General features: G+C 40.9%; 1 protein-coding gene across 1 annotated transcript in view; it reads left to right on the top strand.

Annotated features, from left to right (window-relative positions):
- The window catches only part of LOC117357752, a 245,966-nt gene that overhangs the window by 68,321 nt on the left and 155,423 nt on the right, over positions 1–22,222 (top strand). Inside the window, exons 5-7 of the mRNA XM_033938800.1 lie at positions 568–734; positions 18,185–18,270; positions 21,196–21,276. Of these exons, the coding sequence (XP_033794691.1) occupies positions 568–734; positions 18,185–18,270; positions 21,196–21,276 (334 nt within the window). The remainder of the gene's footprint in view (positions 1–567; positions 735–18,184; positions 18,271–21,195; positions 21,277–22,222) is intronic.

The raw sequence follows: 22,222 nt of genomic DNA, 5'->3' as shown, positions 1-22,222 counted from the left end.
AAAGATAGTTTGAAAACCAAAATCACCAGGCAACAAAGGTAGGGGAATGATTTTATTTTCAATTTAATGATTGCATTGTGTCAGTTTTGAGAAATTACATCTGCTGTCTATATTTTGCACTGTTCAGGAAGAAATGCATTTGTTTCTATTTCTTGCATGCAGAGTCTTGGATCATAGGGTTTTATTTGTACATATTAGTGTTTTAGTTTCTGGTCCTATATTTGTATAGGGGTTATCTGTGTTCTGGAAGAAATGAATGTTGAGAAACATACAGTGTGCTTTGCGTAGTTTAATTTTGTGGTTAACCATTATGTATTGTTAATAAGATTATATTGTGTGTGTATATATGAAAAATGAAAGGAAAAATTGGTATTACAATTAGTACTATTATGGGGTGGGGTCTGGGGCATTGCTTTCGGGTGCCCCCAAACAAAAAAGCGTTCCGCTACCTATGCCTCTAAGGATAGTGTTGGGACAAGACTTAACTAACTAGCTTTACAATTATAGTTTAGAAAAAGGTATTCTTATATGAATTGTTCTGCAATTCTTTTCTTGTCTTCTGTCTAGTGATCCTAGGCACACTTTTTCAGCACCATATATTGACTTACTAACAAGAAGATCAAAGGTTGACCCATTAGATGAGACACTCCTAGGAGAAAATTGGAGGCTTCCAGAATATGAACTTGACATGAAAATGTCTAGAGCAACTGTTCACTGCTGTTATGCCTACCGAGGTATGATTCCTTGGATTTCTTTTGATACCTCTTGTGTAACTTGAAGTCATGTAGGAGGCAGTTTTCAAAAAATACTTATGCTGATGTACAGTCATAAAATCTGCCAGTACTTTTATCTGAGCTCTTCACACCAGTTTTCAAAGGAATAGGACAACATAAGAACATAAGCAGTGCCTCTGCTGGGTCAGACCAGAGGTCCATTATGCCCAGCAGTCCGCTCACGCAGTGGCCCATCAGGTCCAGGACCTGTATAGTAATCCTCTATCTATACCCTTCTAGCCCTTTTTCCTTCAGGAAATTATCTAATCCCTTCTTGAACCCGAATACCGTACAAATATGTTTTCCCTTTGGAAAATGGCCCTGGGAGAAAAAAGTGCCACAGAGATTTACTCCTGCTGTTTCTGTGAGTACTTTTCCATTATAAATAATATGGGTATACTGAAAATTGTATTCTCCATGCATGCATTATTTCTCTCCACAGACCTAAACATGCCTTGGGAATGCCTGTTCTTTATCCAGGTGAACGTATATGCTTTGTTGATTGTCATACCCATTTTAACCTGGGTAAAGGATGTGCAGTTTTTAAGCATCAGTTTAACTGTATAAATAATTATTTTTCCAGGTAAATGACTTTTGAAAATTAACCTGCCTGTATATCGGATATTTTCTGTTAAGAATGTTGCTTTAAGGAATCAGGTCCAACTATTAAGCTATTAAAATGTCTGGTTTTAAGAAACCCAATATACCTGAAATTATTTACTTACTTTAAAGGCTTTCTAAATTGCCTTTCTAAAACATTAACGTCACTCAGGGGTCCTTTTACTAAGGCACGCTAAATGCTAAGGCACCCATTATATTCTATGGGTGCCTTAGCATTTAACCCGCTAAATCAGTTAGCGTGTGTTATATCGGTTAGTGTGCCTTAGTAAAAGGACCCCTCAGTGAGGTATATAATAATAATAATAATAACTTTATTCTTATATACCGCCACAATCTTGCGACTTCTAGGCAGTTTACAATGAAGAGAAACTGTACAGACAGCGAATTACAGAGTATAGCATTGAACATCTAGTGATAGTAACAGGAGAGTTACAGGGTCTGTGTATTACACGGTTTCACAATGAGTAGCATTATACAGTCGACGATATTCATATATAAACATGGGTTAATTATAAATTAAGTTTAAAACTGTTAATACTTCCAAAATTATAATGGCAAATTATCTCCCCTTTTACAAAGCCACGTTAGCAGCTGCCATGCAGCAACGGCCCTGAAGCCCTTTAAATCCCTATGGGCTTAAACAGTTTCATAAAAGAGGCCCTATAGAATTTTAAGTGAAATGTTTTCTTTGGGTTTCCACTCTCCATAATATTCCTCTAATTTACATCAAGATTTAATTCATTTGTATTTAAACCAAACAACCCTTGCTATGCTATAATAAAACTTTTTTTTTTTTTTAAGAAATATTTTTTAAAGAATTTTCTACCACGGCCCGGAGCACTAAATGCTCAGATACTGTTCTGATGCTCATATGAGCGTTGGAGCAACTTCGGAGCATTTAGCACTCCAGGCCGCAGTAGAAAGCTCTACTGTGGGTTAGTAAAAGAATGGCATAATTTGGGAGACAAATCTTCCATATGTTCACTTTAATAAAATGCTCCATGAGTAAGAATTATTCTCCTGATATTCAGCAGTATTTATTCAGCCAGGAATGGCTCCTAGCCAGTTAAATAGCATTTAGCTGGCTAACTGCTAATATTCAGCAGCAGATAACTTGGATGGAACAAAAATTTACTTGCATATTCCCATTGGTGTGCCTAGCATATTTGGCACATGGAGCCAATCACTTTTTAACACTCTTCCCCCATATGAGAAAATAATTTTTAGTAATAATCCACAAGTCACACAACAAGAGTGATGGTTTTATCCAGGATTGGGGCCGACTGCATTTCTCCCCCTATGGCGTTGCATGGCTCTGGCAGGAGTCTGAGGGTCCAATTCCCCATCAGGGACTGGATGGGTACAGGTTTGTCTGAAACAGAAATCTTCTCTCCCATCTGATCATAGATTTCCCTATGCAGCTCCATCACAGAAGCATGGCACACCCTAAGACAATATCTCTCAAACTTTTTTAGCTCCGGCACACTAAATGGAGCAAATGTTTTTCGCGGCACACTAAAGGGAGCAAATGTTTTTTGCACCACATTATAATTTAAATTATAAAATTGCAAAACCAACAAAAAATTAAGGGGTCCTTTTACTAAGGGGTCCTTTTATCAAGCTGTGATAGGGGTTTAACACGCGTAATACCGCAAGCTAAATCACCTGCTGTGCTAGCTGCTAACACCTGCATTGAGCAGGTGTTAGTTTTTTAGCCGGCCACGGAGGTTAGCGCATGATGAAATGTCCAACGCGCTAACCCCACTAGCGCGGCTTGATAAAAGGAGCCCTAAGGCGCGCTAATATTTAGCACATGCTAAAATGGCTAGTGCGTCTTAGTAAAAGGACCCTAAATTTGAGAGTTATAAATCCATGTAAACCATTCTGAGTTCTCTGGGAGAACAGTATAGAAAATTGAATAAATAAATAAATTTATTTAAAGTTCTTTAAGCTATGGATGGGTAATTATAACAATGGTGAAACTAAAGTTGATAGAATTGCTAATCAATGCGATGGATGTGCTTGTTTTTGAGTGTAAATTAACTCAAAATTGTGGCTCGATAGTTGATAAGTAAACACGCATTTCCTTAGCAACAGCAGCAGATGAATTCAGAGACCAATGGGATAGCCCACATCTACCAGCAGGCGGAGATAGAGAAACTGATTAACAGGTGGTCCTATTGGCTGGCACTCCTCCTGTATCTCCACTATGCTCTATCTCCCAGCAGGTGATGGTCGCTATTCAACTAGCTCCTGGATTCTGGCTGTGACTGGAAATTATTTCTCCTGTTGAGATTTTCTCGTCAGTGAGTTATCAGTGCTATTTCTCCTGTTGAGGTTTCCTCTTCAGTGAGACAGGGGTGTCCGGCTGAATGGTGCTGGCTTTAGGAGTTACACCTAGGCCCCCCCCCCCCAGATCCCTGCCTCACCCTCCCTCCAGTGATAGAGGGTCTGACTGGATCTCTATATGTATATATATTTTTCTTCTTTCCCTTAATTAAAAAAAAAAGAGACCACAGGGAATATATACAATGTCTGAGCAACCGGCAATAACCGGCTCTTGCTGTCCTCTGCAAGCCCTGACTCAGAGTTTATTGTGAGTATGTTTTGGTTAGGCTTCTTGTTTGCTGCGGGTTTGTTAGTCGCGGGTGCATGTTTGTGAGGGAGCTTTTCCTCTATGGGTTCCGGCGTCATGGGTGAGTGACTTTGCTGTGAGCAATTTTATTTCTAGCCGCATACGTTGTGAGGCCGGGTTTTGGGTGGTGTTCAACGTCTAACTCCTTTCGGCACAGGAGTGTCTGTTGGCTGTGGGGAGCTCCGGGTATGTGTTTACCGGAGCATGAAGGAGCGGTTATTTCCCGCGCGCTTCTTTCTTATGCTGTCGGCAGTGCTGCAGCATTCAATCACTTTTTCCCCGAGCTGTTTTTTTACTTCACTTTTGCGGCAGCCTAGGTTAGCAGGGCAGTGCATGTTTGCTGAGGGAGCTCTGGGTTTGTATTTACCGGAGCGTGGAAGGAACGATTATTTCCCATGCGCGGGAGCCGTACACTTATTTTCCTACACTGTCAGCGGTGCCACAGCGTTTGTTCTCCTCCAGGCTGTTTTTTCCTCCACTTTGGCAGTGGTCTGTTTGTTCGTGTTGGCCGCATTACAATAGTGTCGAAGCTGCGGCTGTCGGGTTTGTTTTCTCCCGAGTGCTGCATCTCATTTCATATGCGTTCTGCTGGCATGGGGCCCATCTTGAACAGCGTGAGGACGTTTCAGGAGGTGTTTTCACTCAGAGCTCTTCGGTTTTGGATGGTCTCTTACCTAGAGCAGCAGGAGGCTCATTGTAGCACAAATTGCTCAATGTCAGCAGAGTACCCAGCAGCGCTGCAGCGTGTATGCTATTATTTCATAAGGCCTCCCTTTTGTTTGCGTTCCACGCGTTGGAGGTTGTGCAGCCCCATTTAGCAGCACTTGGGAGCTTAGTGAGTGTTTGTTTGTGCTTCTTGTAACTTGGGGGTCATGCTTATTAGGCCTGAGAGCGTATTGGAGGGAGACTTCAGTTTATGCTCAACTGCCCAGTTCAGCTTTTCTCTGCACAGGGTGGCCAGAAGGTGCATTGCTGCAGGTTGCTGTTAACAGCTAGAGATTACCTGGTTCTTGGTGCAGGTTTCTCTTTCTTTCTCTCAGGATCTCCCTAAAGAGAGCATATACATACTTGAATGTTTTCTTTTCGGCTCTCTGTGCAGTGTTTTGTATGTGTGGTAGCGTTATAGAAATAATTTCCAGTTCTGGTGTTGTGATAATCTATTGGGGCGCAGTTTGGGAGCACAGTGGCGTTTCTCTTTTTCGTATGGGCAAGGCTGTCTTTCTTTCGGAGGCAGTGGAGCCTCTATGGTGCACAGCCTGTCGTACGAGATTTTACCACCGTCATTTTTTCATGGCAGACAGAATTGGCAGTCAGCGTTCTACAGCTACTTCTGGCCCTGGGTAAGTCACTTACTTCTATAAGCCCGACTCCTCGTCTGCCTCAGTTAATGAAACAATACGTGTTTCGCTCACGTTGAATGGAGGTAGTACTGTTTTCATGGTTCCAGTATGCTCCTCTTTCCCTGGCGAGCCTTGATTTTTCTTAGGCTAGTTTCTTTCTTATAGATCCTATAGTGCTCCTCCTGCTGTTCCCTGACCTTCGGCACTTCGTTCTGAGAGGATCTTGACTTCTTCCACTGATTCTTCAGGCTTTCTCTTGAGGGGGAAGACTCTATATTGTCAGGTCAGGGGGCTGTGAATTTTTTTTTCAGGATTCTTGCAACTTTGCATTCTCCTCAGGTTTCCGGTTCGTTCTTGGAGTTTCTATGTTTTGTGTTTCCCTTTTAAGTGTTACTGGTCCTCAGGGAAGTTCTTGTAGTTCTTCAGGAACTAAGGGACATTGTTCCACTTACTGCATGGTGCCCAAGACGGGGCATTGGGCAGACTGGGACTGGATCCCATTCTGCTGAATTGGTTTCTCAGGGTTACACATTTCTGCAGAAACACTGGGAGACTATTTACATTTTCTTATGGACTCAGAATCGGCACTTGGTTTGCTTGCCTCTCTTGGAGCAGCGCTTTCGATTTTGCCTCATGCCATTTCGCCTTCCCCAGGCTTTAGAAAATGAGGGCAGTGGTACCGTTTTGGCACTACCAAGCAATTCTCCTACTTTCTTCTTGACTGGCTGCTTGATTCAGACAGCGTCCAGTCGGGCCATTTGTCTATCACGAAAGGGGTGGTTTCTTTTCCTCAGTTCTTTGGACGTGACTCTTCAAATTTGCACGGGTCTCTTTTCTCCTGTACTATTTATAGGTATATCGGGTAGCTGTTTTTCTTCATATAGGTGAGAAATGTGTTTCTTCCCTGAGACTAGAGCGATGGGTCACAGTCTCAGGGTTGCATTCTTCTTCGGTCACCTTGTCCAAGACTATGGGATTCTGTACAGGTTCTAGGATCCATATTGCTGACTCCACTGGGAACTTCGGCTTGCTTTCCCATTGTAACATTACAGCAGTCACTTTTGTTCCGGTGGTTCCCGGTATCTCAGGGCTCCCATTATTTGGTGGGCTCCTCAAGCATTGCTCTGTATGCTTTGGTGGCTCAGCGTGATTTCTCTTTTCAAAGGCATGCCTCGGTCTTTGCTGGACTGGCTCCTGGTCACCAAACATCCCGAGCTGGCGGTTTGGGGGGTTCGGTGCCTTCAGTCCTCAGATCCACGAGTCTGGTCTTTGGAGGCGACTCAGTGCTTGTTCATTCTTCTACTCTGGAGCATGGTCAGGCTACCATTTCTGGAGCTTCAGACCATTCTTCCGGTATGACGCTGAGGGTCTTTTCAGTCAGTATTATGATGGTGGTATTTCTCTACAGCCTGGGCAGTAGGTGATGTACTCAATTGACGGTAAATGTCATGGTTCTACTTCAATGGGTGGACCCTCTTGTTCCTCTTCTGTTGGCAGCTCATTTTATGGGTCAGGAAGAGAGTTTGGATAGGCATTCTCTCCGCGAAATCTGAGCATGGTCCATTTATTGTATGTGACGGTGTGCAGTGCTGTGTGCGCTCTAGAAAGTGTAAAGGTTAGTAATAGTGAAATCTTCTTCATCCTGGATATTGTGAATTTTGGCTCAGGCATTCTAGCTCTTTGTATGGAAGTGAGATCTCCTGGAACTAGACCTCATGGCCTCGTCTCGAAATTTTCAGCTTCCTAGCTTCTTCGGCGGACACAGGGAGTGGGAGTCAGAGGGGGTTGCAGCGTGGCTTCTTTCTCACCTCTGGTTTCTCTTTTTTCAGGGTTTTCCCTGGCTGATTCTGCCTTGGATGGGCCATCTCCCGCTCGCTTTCAGGGCGCAGTATTTGAAGAATCTCTGATTTGGCTGCGCCATCCTTGCTATGCGGATCTGATGATTCTTTCGACAGCCGGACTATTGAGTTTCCTGGTTTCTCCGTATTTGCTCCCCTGGGGTCCGATCAACCTGGATATTAATACTACTTTGGTAGTACGGCCTAGCTTTTGAAAAGTCTTGACTGACATGTAAGGGTTATGCGTTGCAGGTTGTTTCTTCTCTTATCCAGGCGATACAGACGTCTTCAACTGTGTCTTCTGCTTCCTTTTGGAGGTTTTTCCTTTCTTGGGTACTTCTCCACAGTTGTACCCTTCCAGGGTTCTTTTTTGGAACAAGTGTATTGCCAAGGGCTTGGCGTTCAATTCCCTTCAGCTTCAAGGGCCATTCTTAGCTTGTTACAAGGGCTAGGTATCTTGCTCTTCGCTTACTTCTCAGCTTCATGTAGTTCAGTTCCTAAATGGAGTACGGTATATTCGTAAACCTCTTGGAAAGCCCTGTCCGGCGTATAGTCTTACGGTACTTCTTCGCAGTTTACCGAAGATTTCAATTCTTCCTTGTCTTTTGAGACGCTAAAGGGCTGTGCCATTGAACACGGGGTTTCTTGTGGCCATGGCTTCAGCTTGGCAGTTTTCTGAGTTGCAGGCCTTGTCCGGCGGGGCTTCCTATTTCTGATTTACAAACTCGGGGGGGGGGGGGGGTCAGTTCGGTTGGTACCTCCATTTCTTTCTAACGAAGTGTCATCCTTTCTTTTATGCCACTCTCATTTTTCCTTCCTTCTTCCTGGGAGATGAAATGGGGAGGCATGCTTTTATTCATTGCATTTTTTCAAAGTGCGTAGCGTTCTCCGCGAACTAGATTTCTAATGACTGGTGGTTGTTTAGATCACCTTTTTGTATTCTTCAAGGGACGCCTCAAATGTATGGTGGCATCTAAAGCTTGATGGGTCCGGGATAACATTATTTACGCTTGCTTGATGGCAGGGAAGCAGTTGGCGAGAGAACTTCATGACCTTTCCACCGAAGCGATGGCTACTTCTTGGACTTGGTCCAGAGGTTCTTTCCTTGGAGGAGTTTTGTCTCACGGCAACTTGATCTTCCGAGAGTGCTTTATCTCTGCATTAACGGTTGGATGTGGGGGCGCATGTGGTGAATGCGTTTAGTGCTTCGGTTGTTGCAGAAACGGCGTTTGCTTCCCACCCAGATTGATGATTGCTTTGCTATATCCCATTGGTCTCTGGATTCATCTGCTGCTGTTGCTAAGGAAGGAAAAATTATGTTCTTACCTGTTAATTTTCTTTCCTTTAGATGCAGCAGATGAATCCAGAGCCCCACCCTTTCTGGATATTGTCTGTCGGTTTTTTCTTATGCAACTTTCGAAGTTTGTTATTGTTGATGGTTGTATTCTTTATTATTGTCTTTTGAGATTTGTTATGGGAAAGAGGTTTTTTACATGCTATGCCTATTGATTGTTATGGATGCTTGGGCAAGGAGCTATATTGGAGATATAGGAGGAGTGCCAGCCAATAGGACCACCTGTTAATCAGTTTCTCTATCTCCGCCTGCTGGTAGATGTGGGCTATCCCATTGGTCTCTGGATTAATCTGCTGTGTCTAAAGAAAGAAAATTAACAGGTAAGAACATAATTTTTCCTTCATCATCTACCATCTGTAGTCGCTGTCTTTTTTTACTTAATTTCTGTTAGAGCTGAAAATCCAAGTTTGCAAAGATAAGAAGATCCAAACGGTAACAAAGCCTTGCTTTTTTTGTTACTCAAGTTACGATAACTACTGCATAAAAAACTAAAAATAAAATTGCTAGCTGTTAGCTTTCAAGGACCAATCACGTCAAAGAATGATGTATATCTGGGCGGTTGTATCCTTATGCACACAGACACTCATAATATTGACAGACTTTTTTTTTTAAATTTATATTCTTTTACAATTTATCAAGCATTTACTGTCTTGAAAGAGATCAGAAAATATATTGACAGACTCTTGCATACGCGACGTACATGTAATCTATTCTAGTGTATACTTATGAAGGGAATTTTAAAAAATAAAGTAAAATTCTGAAATCTCTTGTGGCACACCAGTAATCTCTTTGAGGCATACTATTATGCCATGGCATACAGTCTGAGAGACACTGACCTAAGGAGAAAATCGGAAGGGAGGGGTCTTTAAAAGGCATTTTTAATGGTTTCTGAGAATAGGGATCAGGTCTCTCACCTCCCAAAATTCCTTCCCTGCACTTTTTGAATTTGCATTTTTCTCCATGGGCTGTTTTAGATACCAGAATTGCTACTGTGGCAACCATCTTGGATTTCCCAGTTTTGTTTTAAAAGCCTCCATCTGCCTTAATAACCCATGTTTTTGACAGAAAACAATATAGACGGACTCCTCAGGTGAAGATACTTCGGATTCATGCCAATTTGCTAAATTTAATGTATTTCTTCTCTTGAACCCTAATTTTATGAATTATATATGGTTATTTTTGTACATTGTATTATTATTTTATTATGTTTTCGATTGTAAGCCATCCTGAAAGTTCTTCTTAGGGTGGGATAGAAATTTTTAAATAAATTTGGAAACTTGGAAAAAGAAGGATGGTTTGAGACATCCAGATTTTAGTTCCATTGCTTTCAATGGAAGTAAAAACCAGATGTCTAAATCCATCCTGCTTTTATGGAGTCATATGGTAACCCTAGATTGCGGTGGATGCCTATCTGAAGGAGATCATTGTTCCACGTGCCACGCGGTACATGAGGGGAGGCAGTAGCTTCGGGCTTCATCTTCCCTTATACTTCTGGTGGCTTAGGTGCTCAGCTGGAGCATTTTCTGGACCATAAAGTCCTGCAGGAACTGGGGATAGCAGACTTGGCAACCCTGGCTAAGTGTAGCCACGTTTCCCTGAACAAATACCAGAAGCCAGCGTGGGACACCCTGCCAGAACCCTCTGGGCAACCTCGAAGTGGTTCACTCCCTATTCATCCACGTGATGTATGAAGCTTTTTTAAGTTTCAAAAGCCGACCTAACCCTACAGGAACCTCGGCTGAGGTAGCACCAGGATTTTTAGTGAAAAGTGCAAGGTCCATCCCAAGATACCGAAGAAACAGCTTCACAGCTCCATAGAAAACTTAGAATTGATGGTCCCACAAGCCAACATCAGGTGGGAAGAGATCAGTGCACATGTGATGTGGGCACTATCTAAAGATTTAGAGTGGCAGTGCACTTGGCAGTGTTTGAACCGGGTTCCATGGATGATGTTACCCACATGTGAGAACATTATGCCTGTTTGTCCTTGGAGAAAGCCTGCAGGTGTTCTCCAAGGACAGCAGATATAAATTCTCACAACCCATCCACTTCCTATAATTGTCTTAGCTTTAATACTGAACTGTTGGTCTCTTATGCTAATTTCAGGCAGGTAGGCACCTGCAAACATGTTGTGCAGGCACTGCCTAAAGATGTAAAATGACATTGCCCTTGGTAGTGTTCATACTGGGTTCCATGGATGATGTCACTCACATGTGAGAATATTATGCCTGCTTGTCCTCGGAGAAATATAGATATATACATAGGCGTTGGAACGGGGGTAGCCAAGGATGCAATGGCACCCCCATAAACTCTCCACACATCCTGCTACTGCTGCTGCTGATTCAGCAGTGGAAAAACTAGCATTGTGGGGCCACTGTATTCATCCTCGTGGCTGCCAAATCTGCCCCGGAACTGAGTGATGTCAGAAGGAGGCAGTGCTGGTAGCCACAAGAATGAATAGAGCAGCCCACCATGCCTTTATCTTTGTTTTGCCGCTTCTGGAAAGAGAGAAATAGACATGCCGGATAAAAGGGGAGGGAGGAAGTCAGGCAATGGATGGAAAGGGAGAGAGAGAAGGCCAGGTGCTAGATGGAAAGGGGGAGAGAAGGAGGTCAGGTGCTGGATGGAAAGGGGGAGAGAGGGTTCAGGTGCTGGATGGAAATGTGGAGAGAGGGGTCAGGTGCTGGATGGAAAGGAAGAGAGAGGAGGCCGGGTGCTGGATGGAATAGGAGGAAAGGGGTTAGGCACTAGATGGAATGGAGGAGAGAGAGGTTGCATACACTGAATGGAAGAGGCAAGAGAGAGGGGCATACAATAGATGGAAGGGGAGAGAGAGGGGAAGATACTGGGTAAAAGTGGGAGAGGAAGCAGATGCTGTATGGAAGGGAGGAAAGGAGGAAGATGCTGGATGGAAGAGAGGCGGGCAGGCGCTGAATGGAAGGGGAGCGGAAATAAAGGGGTCAGCTGCTAGATGTAAGGGAAGTGAGGAGGTCAGGTGCTAGATAGAAGGGGAGGGAAGAGAGAGGGGACAGGCACTGGATTCAAGGGGAAGAGAGAGAAGGGGCAGACGCTGGATGGAAGGGAGGGGGCAGATGCTGGATGGGGGAAGAGAGAAGGGCAGATGCTGGATGGAAGGGGAGAAGACGAGAGGGAGCATATACTGAATGGAAAGGGAAGGGAGAGGAGGGGCAGGTGCTAGATGGAAGTGGGAGACAGAAAGAGGATAGAGTTAGAGATTGGGAAATAAGAGGAAGTGAAGTTTCAAGTTTTCAAGTTTATTCATATTATTTGATTAAACGCTTTACCAAATTACAAAGCGTTGTACAAAAGGTAAAAATATGATTTTAAAGAAATCACATATACATAATTCGTTACCAGACTTACTTGAAATAGAAGTGAAATAGAGTCAGAGTGAGGTATAGAGATGGCAAGCTGTAGGTAGACACAGTAAAATAAAAAATAAAAAAGGGAAACTGTAGACTGTATAGTTTGAAAGAATTAAATCTGGACAAAGGAAGAAAAATAAATTGAAGAAAGCTGAGTGGAAAAGGAGAAGAAAGAAGAAGAAAAATGACAAATTGACTGGAAATCTTGGCAAGAGAGTTAAGATGAAAACAATGAAAGTAGAAACCAGAGACTGGGACAACATATTAAGGAAAAGTAAATGACCAAATAACATAGGTAGAAAAAAATTAATTTTATTTTTAGTTTAGGATAAAATATGAGTTGGAACAGGAGGACCATGGGTGCCATGGCACCTCCAAATATCTCCCCAAACCCCACTACAGCTTCTGCTGTTACAGCAGTTGGAAAGCAAAGATGAAGGCATTGCAGGGCCACTCTATTCATCCATTATTAGTAAACATTAATAAATAATGAAAATGGAAAAGGAAATGGAAATAAGGTGGTATCTTTTTATTGAACTAATGTTAATACATATTTAATTAATGTTTGGAGACCAAACCCTGCATCCTCATACCCTGAACAGGATATAACTGCCATATACTGTCCTGATCTGAAGAAAGAAGTTTTGTCCTCTAAATGCTAATTTTAAAATGTATTTAGTCCAATAAAATGATATCATATTACCCAAATTTTGTTTTATTTGTATTTGCTAACTATAATGTAATGATTGTAATATATCAGTTTTTGATATTCTGCTATCTGTATAATTTTCACAGTACAGGGGAATGTGCATCACTTTTTCTCTTTCTCCAGTGTTACACTGTGGCTTCTTGGGAGAGCATCGGGAAGTGGGCTGAAGAACATGGGGGGCTATAGAGGACAGCATCAGGGAGGGAGGCTGGAGAGCATCGAGGAGGGAGTTGTAGAGCATGAGATGTTTATAACATTATTAGATTTTTCAGGTGCCATGTGCAAATTTTTGAGTCAATTAAATAGGGAATGGTACAGCTGAATTCAATATTTTTAAACTAGTAGATGGGATTCTTATTAAAGAAACAGTCATTGGAGGCTGAGAAAGGAGAGGCTTTTTTTAAGTGATGATCTGGATTGTAGTGGTTCCTCTGATCTCTTGGGTCATATATACCCTATGTGTGACTATAGCAATTATTCTAAGTGTTTTCTCTATTTTGTGAGTCACATGCTGTTTTGATTGTTTGGCAGGAATGTTGATTTCAACTGTAATGGTCGCACTGATTTTCTTCATTTCTACAATTTGACTTTTACATTGTTAATATGCTCTTTTCAAAGGCTCTATGAGATTCTCTCACTGTTATGTATATTCTGAGCTTTGTTTATGATGTTAACCTTTTATATTGATTTTACTCTTTTGATTACTTGGGAGCCGGATCTATATGGCTCCATTGTCATATGCTTGACAAACTGGTCTGTCCTCTTTTCTCCTCCTCTTCCTGGAGAGGATTCCCTCTTATCTCTTTCCTCTCTGATATTGTCACCTCTCGCTTATCTGATGTAATTTCTAGCAGGACGAGCATCCTTCACCATGAAATTTGTCTCATCTCTTCTTTCTTGTATTCTTATGACGTCCCTTAAATTTGCTTCATGGAATGTCAACGGTATTAACCAATCACTTAAATGCAAAAAAATTATGGACTATCTTAGATTAAAAAATTATGACATTCTATTATTACAAGAGACCCATCTTAATCCTAGAGATTGCTCTCTTCTTAAGATACCGGGGTATGATGTACATTTATTTTCCCCTGCTATACACAAGAAGAGAAGGGTCTCTCTTCTGTTTAAGAACTCCACGAACGTCCAAATTATCCATCAATCTTCTGATTTGGAAGCCAGATGGATAGTTGCTAAGGTTATATTGGGCTCATTACAGCTTTCCATTGTGAATGTCTATGCCCCGAACATTGATTTGCCCTCTTTCATGACTTCCCTACGAGAAACTCTTCTAGATGTTTCTGATAGTCCCCTTTTGATTGGGGAAGACTTCAATCTTCCACTTGATAGTCTTCAGAATCGAAAATCCCTTTCATTGTTCCGTGTCTTGAAAATGTGGTCAGAACTTCATCATGTTATTCAAGATTTGGGCCTTTGTGAGCCTTGGAGACTTCTGCACCCGGAGGAGCGATCCTTTACCTTTTACTCTGCCCCTCATCGATCCTATTCCAGAATCGACTTTTTTCTTATTTCAAAATCGCTACTTCCCATGGGTCGGGCTTCATTAATTCATCCTATTATTCTATCGGATCAAGCTCCTATCGGTCTACACCTAGAATCTCAACATACTTGTCCCAAACGTCATTGGAAATTAAACGCGTCCCTTCTCTCTGACGATGTACTTCTGGACAAGATTCGTAGCTTCATTTCTGACTTTTTTCAAATTAACATTAAGTCTGTATCCTCTTTTAATACTATTTGGGAAGCTTTCAAAGTGAGCCTTCAGGGAGAAATTCTTAGCTACGTATCCTGGAAAAGGAAGGCCGATTCCTCCACCTTGAATACATTGGAACGGGACATCTCTTTTTTGGAATCCCAGCAAATCCAGTCACACTCATTACATTTTTCTACTATTTTAATACAAAAAAGAGTTGAACATAATCTTTTATCTCGGACCAAAGCTGAACAGGATTTTTTGATTTCCAAATCGGGTGCTTATATGTCTGCCAATAAATCTGGTCGTTATCTTGCCAGATATCTAGCTAACCATAAACAATGTTCCAGAATTGCGGCACTTGTTAGGGAGGATGGTATTTCCGTCACCGATGATGCTTCTATATCTATACTTTTTGCAACTTTCTACAAGAAACTTTATGCATCCTCTTCTTCCTCATCCTTTACTTCCGTCCCTGAATTTTTTCGGAATCTTCCCCATCCTTCTTTATCTCCTTCTCAATCTGATAAACTTGGTGCTCCTATTACAGAATCTGAAATCATGGAAGCAATTCAATCTTTCTCATCTCATAAATCTCCCGGACCTGATGGTTACCCCATAGAACTTTATAAAATACTTTCCACTGAACTTGTTCCTTTTTTGAAACTTCTCTATGATTATCTTTTCTATTTCCCAGACTACAAGGGTTCCTTTGAGGAGGCTCACATTATTGTAATTCCCAAACCCAGAAGGGATGAGACCAATGTAGCAAACTATAGACCCATCTCATTTCTCAATACGGATTGTAAAATTTTAGCTAAAATTCTTTCCTCCAGATTAGATAAAATGTTAGGCTTTCTTATACATCCAGATCAGGTCGGGTTTATGAAGAACCGCTTTATTGGTGACAACGCCCGCACTTTCAATGTAGTCATAGATGTTGCACACTCTTCCTCCTCTCCAATGGTAGCTATTTCTTTAGATGAGGAGAAGGCTTTTGACATGGTGGAATGGTCCCACTTGTTCACCACTCTTCAATGGTTCAGGTGTGGCTCAGACTTTGTACAATGGGTCCGACTGCTATATACCAAACCCTTTTCTAGGTTACGCATTAACGATTCTCTCTCCACGCCTGTCATTCTTCATAGGGGAACTCGCCAGGGATGTCCACTGTCCCCTCCTTTTTAATTTAGCCCTTGAACCACTTCTTTTAGCTATTCGTCACCATCAGGACATCATGGGCATTCCTGTCAGTCCTTTGCAAATTAAAACTATGGCATATGCCGATGATCTACTTATATTCCTTTCTAAGTCTGCTTCTTCTATCCCTTCTTTGCTCCAAGTAGTCTCCGCGTTTTCGTCTCTGGCTACCATATCAATTGGGATAAACCAGAAATCATGCCTTTGAATAATGACACATCTATATCTGATTGCGGCTCTGTCTCCTTCCGCTGGGCTCACTCCTCCCTAAAATATCTCGGAACCCTTTTTCATCAGGATAGAGACGTTATGATGTCACTTAATCTCACTGCCATAACTACCATTGGTCCCCCCCTTTCTCTATTGTGGTGGGGACGTATGGAGGCTATAAAGATGACAATAGTCCCTATTATTAACTATTACCTCTCTATGCTTCCCAAACTGGCTCCGAGGGAATTCTACAAGACCATAGAAAATAAATTGTCTACTTATCTCTGGTGTAAAAACCCCCCTCATATTGCCCTTAAAATACTTAAATCTGCTAAAGCTGATGGGGGGATGGGCTTTCCTGATTTCTTCCTTTATCATCTTGCTTCTTTCCTTCGATATAGCTCCTTCTGGATACATACTCCTGATATGGACAACTGTTACTCCGCTTGGTTCTCTATAGAACAACATTTGGTCCATCCTATTCCGCTATCTTGCCTACCCTACGCTCCTACTCATGTGCTCTCCAACATTTCCCACACTATCCGTGCCACTATCCATGCAATTAACCACTTCGATTCCATATCTCATAAAAATCGATGGCATACCACTTCATCTCCTCTCTGGTACAATTCCAATCTTCTGATTGATAAATGTCCTATTCACTGGCATATGTGGATAGATAAAGGGGTTTGGACACTCAATCAAGTTTTGGAAAATAACTCCCTCCTCTCTTTCTCCCAGATTATGGACAAATTTGCCATTCCCCCTTCTGAATGCTTTCGTTGGCTCCAACTCTCTCACTGCTTGAAAAAATGTTCACCTTCCATCATCGATTATTCGCAGACATCCACATTCTCGACGCTCTCTCTTCTGAGTGTAGTACTGGGCCACTCTATGTCACGTTTTTATAAGGAACTAAGATCCCACCTGTTCCCAAGATCTAAGAAGTCTACTGACATCTGGTCTGCGGACACGACATGGAGTGGTACGGACAAGGACTGGGAACACTATTTCAACAAAATTCTTCGTCCTACGGCTTCTTCTAGTATTTCTCAGTCCTTGTATTTTCTATCGTACAAGATCTTTTGGACTCCTAACAAAATGTTCCATGCGGGCCTGAGGGACTCGAACCTCTGTTGGCATTGTCTTTCAGACATGGGAGACCTTCGACACATGATCTTTGCCTGCCCCATTCTTACCACTTTTTGGTCCCAAGTTTGGCGTACCATTAAACTAATTCTACCTATCCGCTCAGCTTTCTCAATGGATATCCTCATCTTCAGAGCTTTAGCTATTGATGAAAACCTTAGTCTTGCCAAAATTCTCTACTTAATATCCTGATCGCTATCACGATACAAATGATCTTACACAATTGGAAATCTGCGGATTCCCTTAATATTACCTTTTGATAGAATACTGTACTACTGATACACTCCTACGAATTGAAAGCAGCTGAATTCTCTAATAGACAACTTATCGTATCTAAGATCTGGGACCCAATACAACATTTCTCCATATAACATCTCCATCGTTTCTATTTCTTGCTTCATGTTCTTTGTGACTTTGACAATACATCTCTGTTCTGTCACTTAAGATGCTCGCCCTGCTCCTATCTCCTTCTAGTGCCTCTTTTTTTTTTTTTTTTTTTTTGTGATGACTGATCTCTTTCTGCATCTGGGAGACTCTCCCCTCCCTTTTTCTCTCTTTTTCTTCTCTTTTCTTTCCTCTCCAGATTGCCATATCGCCCCTGATGGGACTGCCAGGTACGACTACCTGACCCAAGATACTTTTTGTTGATTATTGTACTATATCGTGCCTTTGGCTAGTCCTGTTTTAGCTTTGTTACATTTGAATTGTTATTATTCTCTTTCAGTTGTATTTGATAAAACTCCAATAAAAATATTTGAAATCTTAAATAGAAGTAGAATGGGGTTGATTAGCCTTGTTGTATTAGCTGTTTTAAGGGAGAAAGAGAGGAAAAACTCCTTTCAGAACATGGAATTAAGGAATGCAGATGTTTCATTATGCTTTGTGTAGTTTAAATTTGTGGTTACCATTATATATTAATAATATATTGTGTGACTATAAAGAATGAATGGAAGAAATAGCATTACAATTAGGACTATTTTTATGGGGAGGGGTCTGGGGTGGAGCTTAGAAACCCCCAAACAAAAAAGTGTTCCACTGCCCCAAATATATATACAGTAGATAGATAGATATAGGTATACAGATCTGATATTGAAATCTGCTTCTCTATATTCTTTAATAATGGTCACAGTAATCAGAATTTGTTATACAGAAGCAGCTATTCATGTTCTTAGCAAAGAAAGTTAATAATTGTAAACTCTTTTAAAATCTCAATACTTATGTACTTCTGTTGTAATGTGTGTTTTATATCATGCAGGTTGCTCAAGTATTCTAAAACTGTCTGAACTTGGTCTTCATGTTAAGGACTGTACCTGTAAACCATCATCTGCACTGGATACAAAGGTCTAACTTCAAAATTTTACCCAGAATATTTAGGGATGAATTTTTAAAGGAAGCCAAGCGTTTACTGGTGACCAATAAATGAATAATCTCCCTATCTGTAGATGTAGGTATAATGCTGGGCTGAAAATATATCTGGCCATGCCAGTACTATCTCTATAGTGAAGGGGTGATGGAAGAAAGAAGTAAATGCAATACTAAGAAATTATCTGTATGGTGGCAATATTCAGGTACTATATGGATAATTTATACTTTTAGTTTAAGACTGCTCAATAGCAGATGTGTGGAAGCTAACTTTATAATAGGGCACCATGGGGACATTTGGGACAGCCCTCTCATGCTCTACAACCCCTTCCCCGAAACTATCCTCTATAGACAGAGGCACCTACCTAGATGCTATTATATAAAGACAAGTAGGTGCCTACTTGGCTTTATAAAATACAGGGTAGATATTCAGCTGGCAGTGGTCAGTGCTTTTTTAAATGCTGATTGGCATCAGCTAAATAGTAGCCCTGGTTATCCAGTAACAGGACATGTGCAGGCAATGTCACTGAATATCCTGTGCTAATGTTGGGTGTCCTAGCCACCAGAGCTTATGCTGGTTCCAGGGCCCGCATAAGACACTTATCGGCTGGAACTCTCATAACTTAAAAATTCTCTGATCCCCTCTCATGACAGCCTTGCAGCACTACTGGTATGGAGGAGGGAGGGATCACAAGGGAGTTCATAGGGCCTGGGGAAAATTTTAAAGCTATATGGGTACTGGTCCAATATTCAGCATCGGTACCCACAAAGCTAAGTGGCCAAATTTAGGACAGCTTTTGAACTGCCTTAATTTCAGCCGCTTTGCTGTGTAGGTCCCAGTACTGAATACTGTCAGCTCCACCCAAGTGCAGCCCCTCTGTACTGCCCCAAATCAGCGCACTTTTTAGAGGAGTTAGTCAGAGCTGATATTCAGTTGCACTGCCTCGTTAAGTGCCACTAAATATTGTACGTTGGGCAGCCCCAGATGATTTAAGCGGGCAGGAGAAGCTCCTGCCCGCTTAAATCACTTTGAATATTGGCCAGTATTAGTGTAAGTGGCAGAGAACACACCTAGAATGTAGGCGCTAGAGCAAGTATAAATGAAGACATGTACATTATACAAGTACATCTGTAGATTGAGGTATTTCACAATCTGTGCAATGCTCTGCTCCTGTGCACACCCACTAGCAAAGTACGCATCATCATGTCATGGTGCATGCTTGTACGCTCATCACAATCTTAGGTTATTCATACTCATATGAGGGCAAACTCAATTAGTACTGACTTTATAGAATTGCCATTCAACAAAAACAAGGGGCACTTATGATCATAAATATCTTTATACGTTTACAAGAGGAGCTCAGAACCATCAGTTGGTAAGGAAATCACAATCAGGGCAAAAATACCCTTTTAAATGTGTTTCAATATGTCACTTGAAACCGGAAATTGGAGGAGTCAGGAGAGTTATAGAAAAGTGAAGCTCTCCTTCTGAATGTTCATCACCAAAAGCGGGTTCTCTGAAGAAGCCATCTTGGCGAAACGCGTAAGATCCCGCCACAGTGAGACAACTATTATTACCGCTTTGATTCAGAAATGAGCTAAGTTGAAGTTCATATTCTAAAAATTTATGAAAAAAATGTTTTTCTACGAACATTTATTACCAATCCAGAAATTACTATATTTGAAAACCAGTGCTAAAATCATTTGAAATAATTTTATACAAACTCGAGATGAAGCAATGATAGACATATTGAAACACATTTAAAAGGGTATTTTTGCCCTGATTGTGATTTCCTTACCAACTGATGGTTCTGAGCTCCTCTTGTAAACGTATAAAGATATTTATGATCATAAGTGCCCCTTGTTTTTGTTTTTGTTGAATGGTTCACCATTTTGGGACACTAGATTTTGAATCTAATATCACCCAGTAGTTTTATGTGGGGTTTATAGAATTGCCGCCATAATGCAGATTGTGACAGCAAAAGTGACTATATACTGAGTGCTACAAATATGTAATAATTTAAATGCAATGTCCAACATTTAAATTATTTTAGTCACCACCACCACTGCAGATCTGGGCTTGGTGTTTAAACAATTTTCTAGGTCAGCTAGTAAATTCAAGTTCTTGGATAATTTAGAGAAGGCCTTGTTTATAATATAGGAAAAAATAATTAATCAGAAATGTTTTTTGTTTTTTCAAATTCTTTATTCATTTTTTCATATTACATCAAGTACACAATATTACATCATTTAAAACTTTTACACATCACTTGAATTTCTTTCTATTGTCATTGTAAATACATAAATTTATTCCCTCTCCACCCACCCTTCCCACAAATATTTCAATCAAAAATATCATATAAATATTGTATTCTTATCTATTGATTAAACCTTTAATAAAACTTTATAACATCCCCCTCCCCTATGTATAAATATACTGTCAGTGGAAAATGATGTCTAATCATTACAATAATTTGTCAATGACCCCCAAATCTTTTTAAAATTATTATAATTCCCTTTCTGTATAGCAATTGTTCTTTCCATTTTGTAAATGTGGCACAACGAATTCCACCAGAATGTATAGCTAAAATTATTGTAATTTTTCCAATTACTGGTGATATGTTTCCAAGATTCAGAACTTATTGAAATGGGGATTTCATTTCTGTATTTGAATTTATCTGTCTATCAAATTTACACTGTTTCCTGATCTAGGATATTGTGTTTCAGACTATTTTAAGTTCATACACATTGGTTTCTCGTCTCTATTTTTCCCATTGTTTATTTCCTAAGACTTTCTTACTGTTTCCAAATCTTCACGTTGTCATTTCAAAATCTTTGGTCTCTGCAATTTTTTCAATTAGCTCAGCATATTGTTCTCAATTAAGAAGATATATTTTCTTCTAGGATATTACAGAATCTAAATGGTACAAAGAGCATGTTGCTTCTGTACAAAAAACGGATCATCGTGTAAAACATGTTATTCAAGTAAGTAAGAAATGCTGCATTGATCTGTATTTACTCTGGTTATTGTTAAGTAAATCAAATTCAAGGTTCTTATGAAGACTCCATGTGGTTTACCTCATTCTTCCTTTGTATTTACATCTTCTTTTATTCCATTCTTTCCTATACACTCAATCAGTTCTTCTCAGTGCTGTCTTCTCTGATCCCTTCCCATACTATTACTACCACTACTACTTATCATTTCTTCTAGCACTGCTAGACATACTCAGCACTGAGATGGTCCCTGCTCAGTAGAGCTTGCAATTTAAACAAACAGGTCAAATAGAGGGTTAGGGAATTTCTCAGGCATGGTTACTTTGCAGTGAGTGGGGGTTAGGAGTTAAACGCAACCTCAAAAAGGTGGGTTTTTAGTCTGGATTTGAATAATACCAGGGATAGAGCATGACATATTGACTTGGACAATCTATCCCAAGCGTAAGGTGCAACAAAGGAGAAGGAACGTAGTCTGGAGCTGGCAGTAGAGGAGAAGGGTACAGATAAGAGAGACTTGCCCAATAAACAGAGTCCCAGGAGTGGAGTATAGGGAGAGATAAGAGAGGAGAAATATAGAGGAACTGCAGAGTGAATGTACTTGTAAGTCAGTAGGAGTTGAACTATATGCAGAAATGGATAGGGAGCCAAAGAAGTAACTTGAGGGGCTGATGTGGGAATATTGACTGGCAGACTATAAATCATGCAGCAGAATTTTGAACAGATTGAAGGGGGGAAGAGATGGTTATGTGGAGGTCCTTTAAGAAGTACATTGCAGTAGTCTAAGCGAGAGGTGATAAGGGTTTGATAGTATTCTCAGAGAGGAATGGTCGAATTTTGGAGATGTTGTAGAGAAAGAAATGACAAGTTTTGGCAGTCTGTTGGATTTGAGCAAAGAGGAGTCAAATATGACCCTGGAGTTGCGAGTTGGTGAGTCAGG

Source organism: Geotrypetes seraphini, chromosome 3 (assembly GCF_902459505.1).
Source record: "Geotrypetes seraphini chromosome 3, aGeoSer1.1, whole genome shotgun sequence".
Lineage (NCBI taxonomy): Eukaryota > Metazoa > Chordata > Amphibia > Gymnophiona > Dermophiidae > Geotrypetes > Geotrypetes seraphini.
The sequence above is the reverse complement of the archived record's forward strand: the minus strand, read 5'-3'. Positions and strand labels throughout refer to the sequence as shown.